Source organism: Henckelia pumila, unplaced genomic scaffold (assembly GCF_033568475.1).
Source record: "Henckelia pumila isolate YLH828 unplaced genomic scaffold, ASM3356847v2 CTG_254, whole genome shotgun sequence".
NCBI lineage: Eukaryota > Viridiplantae > Streptophyta > Magnoliopsida > Lamiales > Gesneriaceae > Henckelia > Henckelia pumila.
The window spans coordinates 348,911-362,509 of record NW_027331784.1 but is presented as its reverse complement, the minus strand read 5'-3'; the positions used below and the strand labels follow the sequence as shown (position 1 = coordinate 362,509).

Genomic DNA, 13,599 nt, shown 5'->3' with positions numbered 1-13,599 from the left:
TGATTTTAGGAAAATTATTTGTCATTAAAGCATATATTCCATATGCGGGCAGGAGGTAAACATTTTGCCTCAAAGTGGAGTCCCCGGCCCCTTTATTTTTAGTTTTAGTAGCTAGATTCAATAAAAATGTAAATTATACAGAATTTGAAAAGAACTTGGTACAATATGTATCATTTATATATAAGTTTTTATTACATGCATAGCATAGCGAAATTTTTATTTTTTTATCATGATCATTTATTTTATGCATGTTATGCACACGACTTTGTCCAATAATTGTTGCAGCAAAATTTGACTATATAAATCAAGGAAACCTCACAAAGTAAAAGTAATTAAATAAACTTCTGGTCAAACTTCCTACTAAAATGTGTTTACAGAAAATTAAACCTAATATATTATAACTTACGTGTGCTATTAAGTTAAAAATTTGTGATAATCCACACGACATATGGAAAACCCAAAAAAAGGATATATCCTTTAACCCTGTCACGCAATCTTGAACATCAATATATATCAAAAAAATTTAGGCACGATTTGTAAAACAGTATTTTTCATTCAGAATAAAAAAAACATATATATATATACAGTTCGGAGTTTAATTTAGGAAAAATTGCAAATTTAGTCCGATATGTTTGTCACTTTGCGATTTTGGCCCTCTATGTTTTCACATTTCAGTTTTAGTCCTGCATGTTTTGATTTTTGGCAATTTTGGTCCTTTTTATTCGAAAATGCTTACGTGACACTGTACACGTCAGCTCCACATCAGCACTGAATTGGTGCCACGTCAGCGCCACGTCGGAAAAAGGACTAAAATTGCCCAAAAAAAAATAAAGATAGCGGACTAAAACTGAAATCTAAAAATATAAAGGACTGAAATCGCAAAGTGACAAACAGACAGGACCAAAAAAGCAATTTTCCCTTTAATTTATATAAAATATGAAATTTTCAATATTTTCATATAATTTGAACGTCTACTAATGTATTTTAATTTAGGTTGATAAAAACACAATTTTTAATTTTGTAAAACATATTAACAGTCAGTTTTCATTTTTTTTAATAGATAAATATATATATTGACTACAATGGGAGACAGAAAAGAATTAAGGCAAGATATTCAAAAGTGGATGTTATCAAATTAAAGAAATAATTTGGAATAACTATTTCATCACGGTTTTAGTTAAGATCACAAATTAATATTTCTTTGTAAAGTGCAAAAATAGAGATTGGATTATATATGAAATTATTATTTCCAAAGCAAGACCCTCGATCTAAACCATGCATGTACGTTTTAATTTTTCTGAGTACGTAATTGCATGCAGTTTAATTTTGTTGTGCAGTTGATCATTCGAAATTAATAACTGGATTTAAACAAGCTAGCTTGTGTATATGGGAAAGGAAGAAACAATGGCCGCCGTCCGAGCATCGACTTTTGGTTATTTTCTTGTATAAGACGCGTTTAATTAAGGCTAATGTTATCAATTTTGACAAACTAAAATATATTATATGTATATCTACTAGAATGTCAAATTATAGCTAACTAGCTAGTAGGCGAGTCTTATTTCTCCTCTGAATTAATTGTCATGATTTTCATATTATTGAAGATTTGAATTATCTATACAAAATATTTGTCTATATAATCCAACTCTGAAATCCATTTTTTTTCATCAATCATATATACTTTAAGATCCAATTCGAAAATGAAAACTACTCTAATAATTACATTTTGTACTTTCTTCTTGGCCCTTGATGTATTTTGTGTGTCCAGGGCTGCAAGTTCCAACATTAATAATATTCCATCTCAATATGCAATCTTCATCCAGTGCCTTGAAAATTACCCGAAACCCTCTTCGGCGCCTCCGATATCCGCGGTACTCTACACCCCAGATAACTCATCATATTCATCTGTCCTGCAAACTTACATAAGAAATCTAAGGTTTAATGAATCCACCACCCCCAAACCACGTCTCATCATCACAGCATTGCATGTTTCTCACATTCAAGCCGCCATTTTTTGTGCTAAAGCACACGATTTCCAGATGAAAATCAGAAGCGGCGGCCACGACTACGAAGGTGTTTCCTACGTGTCCGAGCATCCAAATTTCTTCATTCTCGACATGTTCCAACTACGGGCCATCAACGTCAGCATCCCCGACGAATCCGCCTGGGTTCAATGTGGCGCCACTCTCGGTGAAGTTTACTACAGAATTGCTGAGAAAAGCAACGTACATGGCTTCCCCGCCGGAGTTTGCCCCACGGTCGGAGTTGGCGGCCATTTCGGCGGCGGAGGCTACGGTAACATGATGAGAAAATACGGCCTTTCCGTGGACAATATAATCGATGCTCAGATGATCGACGTCAACGGGAGGATTCTGGACAGAAAATCCATGGGAGAGGATCTTTTCTGGGCCATCACAGGAGGAGGAGGATCCAGCTTCGGAGTGGTGCTGTCGTACAAAATCAAGCTCCCTCGAGTACCTCCGACGGTGACCGTCTTCCGGGTTCGTAGAACATACGATGCCAATTTCACCAATCTCATCTATCGTTACCAGCAAGTTGCACCAAATTTCCCGGATGAACTATTCGTGAGACTGACGCTGGACGTAGCGAACGGCACCAACAGGGCAACATTCCGCGCGCTGTATCTGGGGAGTTGGCAAGATCTTGTTTCTCTGACAAAAACAAGCTTCCCGGAATTGGGAATAGAGCAAACAGATTGCATCGAGATGAGCTGGGTGGAATCGGTTCTTTTCTGGACCGATTTCGCGACGGGGACACCAGTGGACGCCCTTCTCAGCAGGGTTCCTCAAGTTCTCAACTACCTGAAAAGAAAATCCGACTACGTGAAGACACCCGTGCCACAAGCCGGTCTGGAATTGATATTCAAGAAAATGGCGCAACTGCAGTTCCCGATGCTGACATTCAACCCATACGGAGGTGAAATGGCAAGGATCCCAGCTTCTGCGAAACCTTTCCCGCACAGAGCAGGAAACCTGTTCAAACTTCAGTACGCAACAAACTGGAACGTAGGCGGGGTGGAGACTGCGGACTTGTACTTGAATTTAACTCGAGAGCTGTTCGCATACATGACCCCCTTCGTTTCTATGAACCCAAGAGAAGCGTTTCTCAACTACAGAGATCTTGACATCGGAACAAACGATAATGGGAAGAACAGCTACAGACAGGGTTTGGTTTACGGCATCAAATACTTCAAGGATAACTTCTACAGGCTCGTCAACGTTAAGACTTTGGCTGATCCACAAGATTTCTTCAGAAATGAGCAAAGCATTCCGGTCGGAATTCATTAATATATTAATTCATAGTAATAAGAATAAATTAAGTGTACGTGTGTTCTTTTAATTTGTTTATTCTATTCCACTGCTGATGTTTGCTTGATTTGGTTTGTACGTGTATGAATGAAATTAATAAATAAGTTATATATATTGATATTATCAATAATCCATTAATGTACTTTGCCAAGTAGGCGATGGCTATAGTTTAATTATCCGCGTCCTCATCGATGTAACATTTAATTTAGACCTAATCCACACAATAAATATATATAGACCAGCAAATTTAAATTTAAATTGTAATATATATATATATATTCATAATTACTCGCAAAAAATAAACTGAAAAATACACCCAACTCTTAAATAGGCTCAGTACCTAATATTGTTCAACCTCCAATGAGTACCACATAATCGACTAATTAAAAGTATTTGATGTAAATAATATTTTTTGGTCCATTTTGATAGAACTGATTAGAGGCCGTAGAATTGGGTCGGGACCCATTTCATAACCCTCTTACCTAATTTTTGTCTCGAAAATAATCGAAAAACTTTTTTTCTCCCAATCTAGTACCTTAAACATTTCGGGGCCCCAAATAATCGGGATCCCTTCGGGGTGGGAGAAGAAATTCCGAAGTTTTTTTCATGTTCAAGATTTCGTTCAAAAAATTAAAAAAAATATATGATTATTTTATTAAAAAAAATACTATTTAGAAAATTATATTTCTAAATAAAAAATAAATATTAAACTTAAAACATATAATATTAAAATATTTCGGATAATTTTTCAAGGTTTTGTCAAAAGAAGAACGTCATACTGTGCATCAAATAATTATTAATAAAATATTTGGATACAAATTATTAGATAAATTTTGTTAACTAGATTATCAAATTGCATCTATTATTCTACATATTTGTTCTAATTAGATAATTATAAATATAAATTAATTAAATTATTAATTTATTTTTAAAAACACAAAAAATAAATTGTCATTTCGTAATTCTACAATTCGATTATTTCAACAATAAAAAATTGTGTGAATTAAGTCAACAATTAATTGTTATATGAGTTGAAATCCAATAATATTAAGCTCAATCTATTAATAACATATATTATAACATTATTTCGGGACAGGTCGGGTCGAAAATGCTATCGGGATAAGGTTTTATTCCCGATCTCTCTCCCTATATTAATCGGGACAGAAAAAATCCCGAAAATTCGGGTCGAAAAAATGTCAGATTGGGATTTTTACGAAACGCAGGCCCGGACCTGTTATATAACAAATGAGGCAAGTACCTGAGGCCCAAAAAAATTGGAGGAACCAAAATATTTTTAAAAAAATCAATATGATAGTTCATGAGCTCTTTTTTTTTTTGAACATTTTCTTTAATTCTTTTTTTTTTTGAACATGTTCATGAGCTCATTTTAAATAAGCAAATAAATAATAGTTGATAAGCCCTCTCTTAATTTCTTTCCAAAGTAAAAAAAAAGTCCTATCTTAGTTAGTTAATTTTAAACGTAATAATTAAGAAGAAAATGAATCAGCAGATTCACCATCACCATGAGGGAGAAGAAATCTGCAGAGTGCATATTGAACAAAATTTCAACTGATGAGTCACACAATCAAACGTACAAAAAGAAGGAATTCAGTATTCTGAAAAATCAAAATCTAAATATTCTTGAGCGGTGGAAGGAGAAGAAATTGGTTAAATACTTTTGGAATGAACTCTAGCTTCCTAGCTACCAGAGATTTTTCTTCAAATTTTCCAAATTGAAGTTGATCAAAATTTATTTTCGATCAATTATGTCGCAAAAAAGACTAAATGTGTTAGCTAATGTTATCTATCGAAAAAAAAATTGTTGAGAAAGTTGATTATGCAAACTTAATTAATAATTTCGCTTCAAAAACTAGCTATATATATTCAAGTAACTATATACTGGGTTCGGAACATGAATTTTATATTTTGTTTGGATCTTCTTTGTTTTTTTTAGTATTTGCTTATAACATATTGTTTTTTATGATTTATTTTTTTAAAATTTTATTTCTAGAATTCATGTTACAAATACTATTCTTTCTTGCGACATAGTTGATCGAATATAAGTTTTGATCAACTTTAATTTGGAAGGATAGGAGATTTTTCTTATCTCAATTGCTCTGTTTTATCTTGCCCCTCGAGTATTTGAATGTGAAATTTTGCGTTCAATCTGCAGATTTCTTCTTCCTCACTGTGATGTTGAATATGTCGATTCATTTTCTTCTCAATTACCACGTTAAAAACTAACTAAGATAGGACTTTTTTTTTTCTTTGAAAAGAAAGATAGGGCTTATCAACTATTATTTATGGCTTATTTAAATGGGCTCATGAACTATCCATATTAATTAATTTTTTAAAAGATTTTGGTGCCCCAAATTTTTTGGGCCTTAGGCACTTGCCTTATTTATTAATTATTATATTGCAGGTCGGGGTCTGTAGGTCGGGTCGGGAATTTCATCGGGATAAGGTTTTATTCCCGATCCTTCTCTCGATATTAATCGGGACGGAAAAAATCCCAAAAATTCGGGTCGAAAAAATGTCGAATTGAGATTTTTATAAGACAAAAATAAGATGGAATTCGGTAAGGATCGAGATATCGAGAATTTTTTTCACCCTAGAACTAATCATTTCCCAAAATCTGTGCCATTAATGCATGCGCTATTTATTATATAATATTTTGAACAGGCTATTTAAAATATTTTTTAATTTAGAAAATTCCAATCTGACTATCTCCATTAGTTTCTTCTCTACCAAAATCCTAAACTCTCATTTGTCAAGCAAAAATAGTAATTTATTAAAATTTGGTAATATTATCGAGTCAAACCATAATGTAAATCATTGACTTGCCTTACAAAATCTTAAAAAATTTACCATGTTTATTTCGTAACCTGCGGACTTAATTTAGACCATTACATTTTTGAAATGGAGGATATACAAAGTTTGACTTGGGCATTTAATAGCGAATCACCCGAACATATTCATCCGATTTCGTACGGTTTAATATAAAAATGTAACGCAAGGCCGACGTTTAGCAAAGCACCAAGAAAATGGGAAACAATTATCGCCAATCTTCTCATCTCTTCATGATGTTGCTGCAGCTGCTGGTACTTTTTTTTTCGTGCAGTACTGCGGCAACCTCGGATTCGGTTTATGGCCCGTTCCTCCGATGCTTATCAGACAACATTAAACCCAACTATCACATCTCTAACATTGTCTACGGTCCTCAGAATTCTTCCTTCGCCAAACTTGTACAAGATTACATAAAAAATCCCCGTTTCAACACTTCCACCACAAGAAAACCTTTACTTTTAGTCACCCCTACCAATGAATCTCAAGTGTCAGCAACCATCATCTGTGCAAAAAAGATCGATGTGCAGCTCAGAATCCGCAGCGGTGGCCATGATTATGAAGGTATCTCTTATGTTTCCAACGTCCCGTTTATCATTCTCGACATGTTCAATCTCAGATCAATCGATATCAACATAAAGGATGAAACTGCTTGGGTGCAGTCTGGGGCAACACTTGGTGAACTCTACTACCGAATCTGGGAAAAAAGCAAAGTACATGGATATCCTGCAGGGGTGTGCCCCACTGTCGGGGTTGGTGGGCACATAAGCGGGGGTGGTTATGGTAACATGTTACGTAAATTTGGCCTTACGGTTGATAATTTGTTGGATGCACGAATTGTTGACGTCAAAGGTCGAATTTTGGATCGAAAAGGGATGGGGAAGGACCTTTTCTGGGCAATCACAGGAGGTGGGGCGGCTAGTTTTGGAGTTGTAACAGCATACAAGATTAAACTAGTGCGTGTACCGCCCGTCGTGACGGTTTTTAAGGTCATGAAGACGTTGGAAGAGAATGTTACAGACATTGTTTACCGTTGGCAATTCTTAGCTAACAAGGTAGCTGATGATCTCTTCATAAGGGTTCTCATACAACCAGGTACTAAGAAAGATAAGATCATGAATTCAGAGAAAGAATCAGCAGATCAGGGGATGACTGTCAAAGTGTCATTTATTGCATTATTTCTTGGTGATTCTGATGGATTAGTATCTGTAATGAAATCCCAATTCCCAGAACTGGGATTAACAAAACAAGATTGCACAGAAATGAGCTGGATTCAATCAATTCTATACTGGGCAAATTACGACAATGGAACATCAGAAAAGGTGTTGCTTGAAAGGAACTCGGATGCCCTCAACTTCAACAAGAGGAAATCAGATTACCTGAAAACTCCGATCCCAAAAGATGGGTTGGAGGGGCTGTGGAAGATGATTATGAAGTTAGGAAAAGCCGGGATGGTTTTCAACGCTTATGGTGGGAAAATGAGTACAATTTCTCAGTCAAAAACACCATTTCCACATAGAAAAGGTAACATATTCAAGATTCAGTACTTTGCCAACTGGAAGGAAGGAGGGCCTGAAGCCGAAAACAAGTACATTACGCAGACAAGATTTCTCTATAATTACATGACTCCTTTCGTGTCAAAGAATCCAAGAGAAGCATATCTCAATTATAGGGATTTTGATATTGGCGTCACCGATAATGGTAATAATACTTACCACCAAGCGAAGGTATACGGGTTGAAGTATTTCAAAGGGAATTTTGATAGACTGGTTAAGGTAAAGACAGCAGTTGATCCAGAAAATTTCTTCAGGAGCCAGCAGAGCATTCCGCCTCTTCCTTCTTCACAGTAATGCAAGACAAAAAATAATTATGTTTTAACATTACAGAGAGTGAATAACTTTCAAGATATATATATGCATTGAAATTAACTTATTTGTAGTTTCATTTATGCATTCTGCCACCCTATGTTGAATCAAAGAGATTATGTTATCTTGTCAAAAAAGAGATTATGTTATTTGTCAGCTACTTTCTTCAGTTATACATCAACTGTGTGAACGATTCAAATCAACAAAAGAGATTCAAACTGTGAAAAAAGAAAATATCATGTAATCATCTGAAAGCATAACTAAGAACGTAAGAAGCATAGTAAGGATGACAAATGCTTTGCTTCTCTAAACAATGATTCAGGAATTTGGCTTTTTCGTCCCATAAAAATACTATTTGGTAAATTAATGTTAAATTTCATTTTGATACTCCTACAGTACTGTGTAATGGTATAAAGAAACTGCCGACTAAAATGCAAAGTGACATTCAAAAAAGTTCCATGAAATTTAGCTAATTTTATAATGTTCTTAGGAATCATCGTTTTTTAGAGCTAAAATACATGTCATTAATTGCCATAAAATATAAACATTCCAACGTGCTACAGATCCATGCTGTTTCCTTCTCCAAATCAATAATATATAGCGTGAAACATTTAGCTTTAACTCACCAAGAGATATTGGAATAATGATCTCTCATTCAGTCCAAGTCCTGCTTTTGCTTTCATTTTTCCTCACATTTTGTGATGCGAAATACGAAGAATTTGTCGAGTGCATGTCAATTTATTCTGCCAAATCATACATTAATTCCTTTAAATACATACACACTCCGAGCTCTAAATCATATTTAAATCTCTTGCAATCCGCAGAACAAAATCCCAGATGGTTAAACTCAACGTCCTCCAAACCTAGATTCATAATCACACCATACGATGCTGACGAAATCAGAGCAGCCATCCTTTGCAGCAAGAAGCATGGTTTGCAAATCAGAGTCAAGAGTGGAGGCCATGACTATGAGGGCCTATCTTTCCTTTGCAAAACACCATATATAATAATCGATTTCATCAATCTCCGTTCCATTAGCATCGATTTGGAGAAGGAAACAGCATGGATTCAGTCAGGGGCAACGCTTGGCGAGTTATATTACCACATCACTAAGAAGAGTGGAGTTCTTGGATTTCCTGCAGGAGTATGCCCAAGTGTGGGTGTTGGAGGCCACTTTAGCGGAGGAGGGCTCGGAACCATGGTCAGAAAATATGGCCTAGCGGCAGATAATATCATTGATGCTTATTTCATGGATGCAGAGGGAAGGATTCTTGATCGAAAATCAATGGGGGAAGATGTATTTTGGGCTATTCGAGGAGGTGGAGGAGGTAGTTTTGGGGTAATAATTGGTTGGAAAATCAAGTTGGTTCGAGTTCCACCAGTTGTGACTGTTTTTACACTACACAAGACTCTAAATCAAGAAGGTATAGGACTTGTCCAGCAATGGCAACACGTAGCAACCAAGCTGCCGGAAGATTTATTCATCAGAGTTGTGATTCAAGGTTCAGATATAGATGGCAAAGCCAAGCAGAAAGTGGTAGAGGTCTTGTTTAACTCCCTATTTCTCGGACCAAAAAATGAATTAATTCCATTGATGAATAATAGCTTCCCAGAATTAGGTTTAACAGAGAAAAAGTGTAGCGAAATGAGTTGGATAGAATCTGTTATGTACTTCACTGGATATCAGCAAAGTGACCCCCTGGAACTTTTACTGGATAGAACCGTCCAATATAAGAGCTACTTCAAGGCAAAATCAGATTTCGTGGAGAAACCCATACCAGAGAACACATTTGAAGGGATTCGAAAAAGATTTCTGCAAGAAAAGTTAGCATTCTTGATAATGGATCCCTTCGGCGGAAGAATGGAGGAAATCCCAGAATCTGCACTGCCTTTCCCGCACAGAAAAGGAAATCTGATCAACATACAGTACTTAGTGAAATGGGTAGTGAATGGGGATACCGAATCCAAGAAACATGAGAACTGGATCAGAGAGCTTTACGATTACATGGAACCGTATGTCTCAAGCTCTCCACGAGCATCCTACATAAACTACAGGGATCTTGATATAGGAGTCAACATTCAGAATCATAATATCAGCCATTCACATGTGATTTGGGGTAAAAAGTATTTCAAGGGAAACTTCAAAAGATTGGCAGGAGTGAAGAGTCGGGTTGATCCCCGGAACTTTTTCAAGCATGAACAGAGCATTCCCCTTCTGGCGTGACCAATCAGATGCCACCGCTGTGCCAACATCCTTAAATAATTTTCATAGAAAACACTTAAACAATATGCATCACTTAGGATCTGTTATATCAGCGAGTCTCCCTCCATGTTGGTTTTATAAAAGTACTGTTGTGCCTTTTGTCTCAAGCATGCTGTAACGATTGGGCAAAGTATTATTTATAGTAGAGTTCAGAAAAGCTGTTGTGCTTTACGATGAATCAAGGGAAGAGTCTATTAGAACAGTACAACTTGCTTGATGAAATATAAAAGTTCTTCTTTTTGTCTCAAAAGGTGGATTTTGCAGCTGGGACACTTCAGATCCTGTATTTTTGTTATTGGCTACCCTGCCCAAGCAATTCCAAGATTCTGATTTAACTCTACTCTGTAAACATTTGTTCAAAGGCACATAAGCTAAATGTTTTGCCTGAAATTTCTGCTGTGATAAGCAAATTAGCTCACTGGAATTTGATTTCTCGTTTCTAATTTATTTAAAATTTGAATCTGTAAATTTTTAAAATTATGAATTTAGCCAAGGTTCTGAATGGGTTGCATATCAAACTTTTACGGTCAAGAAACTCAAAATTTAGAGATGGGTGGTGTGGCAAGGAAGAACAAAGAACAATTCACTGAAATATGCTAATCCAGTCTATATTTTAGGGACACTACAAGAATCTAGCAAACAATTATACAGAGGCCATAGATCAATAGTGCGCAAAACTCGACGACTGATGATAAGCAGAAGATTTGTTTTAAGCATATAAACGAAAATTATTGACAATAATCTGGCAACAAATGGGACGCATGACTAGAACCAATTGACATTACAGTTTCAAAAATTCTGCTTCCATAGAATGTGCGCTGCTGCATATTTTTGGCATAAATCCTAACATAAACCTTTGCATAAATTTTTTGTACATGCTAAAACTTGATATTTCAACCAAAACAATCAAATAACTAACACATTTCCCACAGAAGTGTGCACATGATCAACATCCAAACTTGCTCAGAAACAACACATACACGCAAGAGATTGAGTAAAAAATGGTGATTATGACAAGCTTGACTGGAATTTGCTCAACTATTCATGACATGAATCTAAAGAATAAATTATCTACTCTTTTGAGCTTGTTTTGATGCAGGTAGGGTTCCAAATATCTTGTCCCAGAGTGAGGAAGTGATGCCAAAGCCTTTATTCTGGATGCGGAAATGATGATTTAGATGATATTTCTGCATTGCCGAAAAATGAAAAGTCATTTGAAAATCCCATCACGGCTAACAAAATGATTCATTCATATGAATCTTCACCTTGAGAGCCTTTGGTGCTTTGCTGGTTGGCTGCCCGTGGTGCAAGTAGTAATGAGTTACATCATAAATCACATAGCCAAGAAGACCACCACCAAAGAATGCGGGGGCAGTGGAAGGAGAAGATAAGAGTTTTATCAAGTTCCAAAACTGCAATTGATTTAGGTAAACATGAAAAATCAACAAGTAAAAACATTAATATAAACCGACACCACAAATTCCATAATTTTTATTGGATTCATACTTCAGTTTACATTGAATTGCGTCCATTGCAGCTTGTTTTATTTCTGAATCATTTAAAAAGTACAGTTTTTCACTCACATATAGAGAACAAAATTAGTCCACTAGTAGGTAAATTTGGTTGAACTGCAAAATGATTGTTGAAAAGAAAGTTAGGATGAAACACATACTGGCACCAAGAGAATAGCAGTTGCAGCAGGAGGGAAAACAAGTCGCAAACCGTCCATAGGGTGCTTATGATGACAACCGTGAAGTAGATAATGAAGTGTGTTGCCCCTGCAAGGAAAGCATTTAATCAAGAGATAACACAAGAAGGGAAAACTAGCGAAATTTGAGTCTGGAGCAGCAATAGGGGTTAAAAATAAAGCTCCTGATACAGCACGCACAACAGGAAAACCAAATTGGATCAAGAGATGGCGCAAGAGCAAACTAACCAATAACTCCTTGTCTTAATGTGGAATAGAAATCGATGCAGAGTATATTCTAGTAACGTCCAGACAAAAATGCCAAATGCTACCATCAGGAACAACTGAGGGATTGAATTTCCTTTACTAACAGCGATCGAAAGGGACCATCCGACCACTGGGAGCCAAATAAGGGGAATTACCCACCAATCGTTCTTTGTCAGGAACTGTTTGAAGAAGAATAAACATCTTATAAATTGGAGAACAATGACAAAGAACCAGTGTCCTCGGCGCAACAAAGAAAAAGAATTACACCTCCAAAATATCATTTTCAAAAAATCGAGGTTCCTTGCCCACAATGGGCTGATGAACCCAGTCCTGATAAGCCTCACCAAGATGCCCAACCTGTGAAATTTCAAGACAAGTGGGGGTCTTTTTGAGACAGCCAGAACACAAAAACATGATTAAAAACAATAATGTGTAATATATTCATCTGTTACCTGAAAAACAAGGGGCTTATCTAAGTCCACAGTAAATCCCTGTGCAACCATCTTGGTTCCTCGATGATCTTACTGTTAACAAAGTTAAAACATAAGATCTAAACAGCCAGAAGTGACGAACACCAAACAAGCAAATAAAAAGGGCAATGGCATAGCATTTATATCAATTCTGAATGCTAAATTAAAGCAATCGAATCTTTAATATGGAGACAAAGACTAAAGAGTCGTTCCATCATACAGAGAACACAAGTTGTTTTCCTACTAGATGAATAAATCGACTCATTCAATAAAAAAAACTGGAATGCAAAGAAATATTGACACAAGGTATAATATGATTGTCTCTGCGTTCGACATAAAGAAGAAATGGAACATAAACTCGCGAGATTCACTCAAGTATAGAACTGGTAACAAAAGCCGTAGCATCAAATACAGATGGGTAACGGGAATTATTATCTTGATCATTAAAGAAAAAAAAAGTAATCAAAACCATTTAAAGCCAGATGGATTTGGCAGACATCAACATTATCCCTTTCCCTAAAATAAATAAAGCGAAAAGCTAAAATTCTGAAAGAAACCACAGATCACAAGAAAGGAATGTAACCCGGTAGTACAATGCCGATAAAATCGTGAACTTTAGCCGAGAGTTGTAGCACAGTGCAGTGACAGCACTTCTCTGAAAACAAACCTCCGGAATTCAAAATAAAACAAGAATCATGAGAAAGCAGTAGATTTTGAAAAGATCGTGACCGCTGATTTGGAGGAATCCAATCGAATCGGCCAAAACATTCACGTTCTGTTGCCAGCCTGGTGTACAGCTCAATATTTGCACAGCCAGAATATTCCGTCCATATCCGAAATGGGCTCTACTTATCTGGCCCAATAGCTAATAAGTTTG

General features: G+C 36.1%; 4 protein-coding genes across 5 annotated transcripts; 3 read left to right on the top strand and 1 right to left on the bottom strand.

Moving 5' to 3' along the window:
* The first annotated feature begins 1,587 nt into the window (after positions 1–1,587).
* Positions 1,588–3,456, top strand: LOC140870781 (berberine bridge enzyme-like 8). Its single transcript, XM_073273179.1, has one exon. The coding sequence runs from the start codon at positions 1,698–1,700 to the stop codon at positions 3,303–3,305; it is 1,608 nt and encodes a 535-aa protein (XP_073129280.1). The 5' UTR covers positions 1,588–1,697; the 3' UTR covers positions 3,306–3,456.
* A 2,922-nt stretch (positions 3,457–6,378) lies between these two features.
* Positions 6,379–8,142, top strand: LOC140870796 (berberine bridge enzyme-like 21). Its single transcript, XM_073273202.1, has one exon. It carries the CDS (start codon positions 6,407–6,409, stop codon positions 8,018–8,020), a length of 1,614 nt encoding a protein of 537 aa, XP_073129303.1. The 5' UTR covers positions 6,379–6,406; the 3' UTR covers positions 8,021–8,142.
* Positions 8,143–8,678: 536 nt separating this feature from the next.
* Positions 8,679–10,405, top strand: LOC140870809 (berberine bridge enzyme-like 22). The gene has a single exon (XM_073273210.1). It carries the CDS (start codon positions 8,679–8,681, stop codon positions 10,257–10,259), a length of 1,581 nt encoding a protein of 526 aa, XP_073129311.1. The 3' UTR covers positions 10,260–10,405.
* A 653-nt stretch (positions 10,406–11,058) lies between these two features.
* Positions 11,059–13,486, bottom strand: LOC140870792 (dihydroceramide fatty acyl 2-hydroxylase FAH1-like). 2 transcript variants are annotated; one of them, XM_073273195.1, is made up of 7 exons: positions 13,306–13,486; positions 12,705–12,772; positions 12,520–12,609; positions 12,235–12,431; positions 11,971–12,076; positions 11,564–11,710; positions 11,059–11,485 (listed from the first exon to the last, which is right to left on the bottom strand). In XM_073273195.1, the coding sequence occupies exons 2-7, from the start codon at positions 12,753–12,755 to the stop codon at positions 11,366–11,368; spliced, it is 711 nt and encodes a 236-aa protein (XP_073129296.1). In that variant the 5' UTR covers positions 12,756–12,772; positions 13,306–13,486; the 3' UTR covers positions 11,059–11,365. The 2 variants fall into 2 exon arrangements, with proteins under 2 accessions (XP_073129296.1, XP_073129295.1); XM_073273194.1 differs by having other exon boundaries at positions 12,705–12,776; positions 13,306–13,485.
* Between the last annotated feature and the right edge of the window lie 113 nt (positions 13,487–13,599).

Bases quoted from the DNA above. Each gene is read 5' to 3' on its own strand.
- LOC140870792 (XM_073273195.1), bottom strand. From the start codon at position 12,755: ATGGTTGCACAGGGATTTACTGTGGACTTAGATAAGCCCCTTGTTTTT. The intron at 11,711-11,970 runs GTATGTGTTTCA...AATCAATTGCAG, and splicing joins CTGCTATTCTCTTGGTGCCA to TTTTGGAACTTGATAAAACT. The intron at 11,486-11,563 runs GTGAAGATTCAT...TCGGCAATGCAG, and splicing joins AAGCACCAAAGGCTCTCAAG to AAATATCATCTAAATCATCA.
- LOC140870796 (XM_073273202.1), top strand. From the start codon at position 6,407: ATGATGTTGCTGCAGCTGCTGGTACTTTTTTTTTCGTGCAGTACTGCG.
- LOC140870781 (XM_073273179.1), top strand. From the start codon at position 1,698: ATGAAAACTACTCTAATAATTACATTTTGTACTTTCTTCTTGGCCCTT.
- LOC140870809 (XM_073273210.1), top strand. From the start codon at position 8,679: ATGATCTCTCATTCAGTCCAAGTCCTGCTTTTGCTTTCATTTTTCCTC.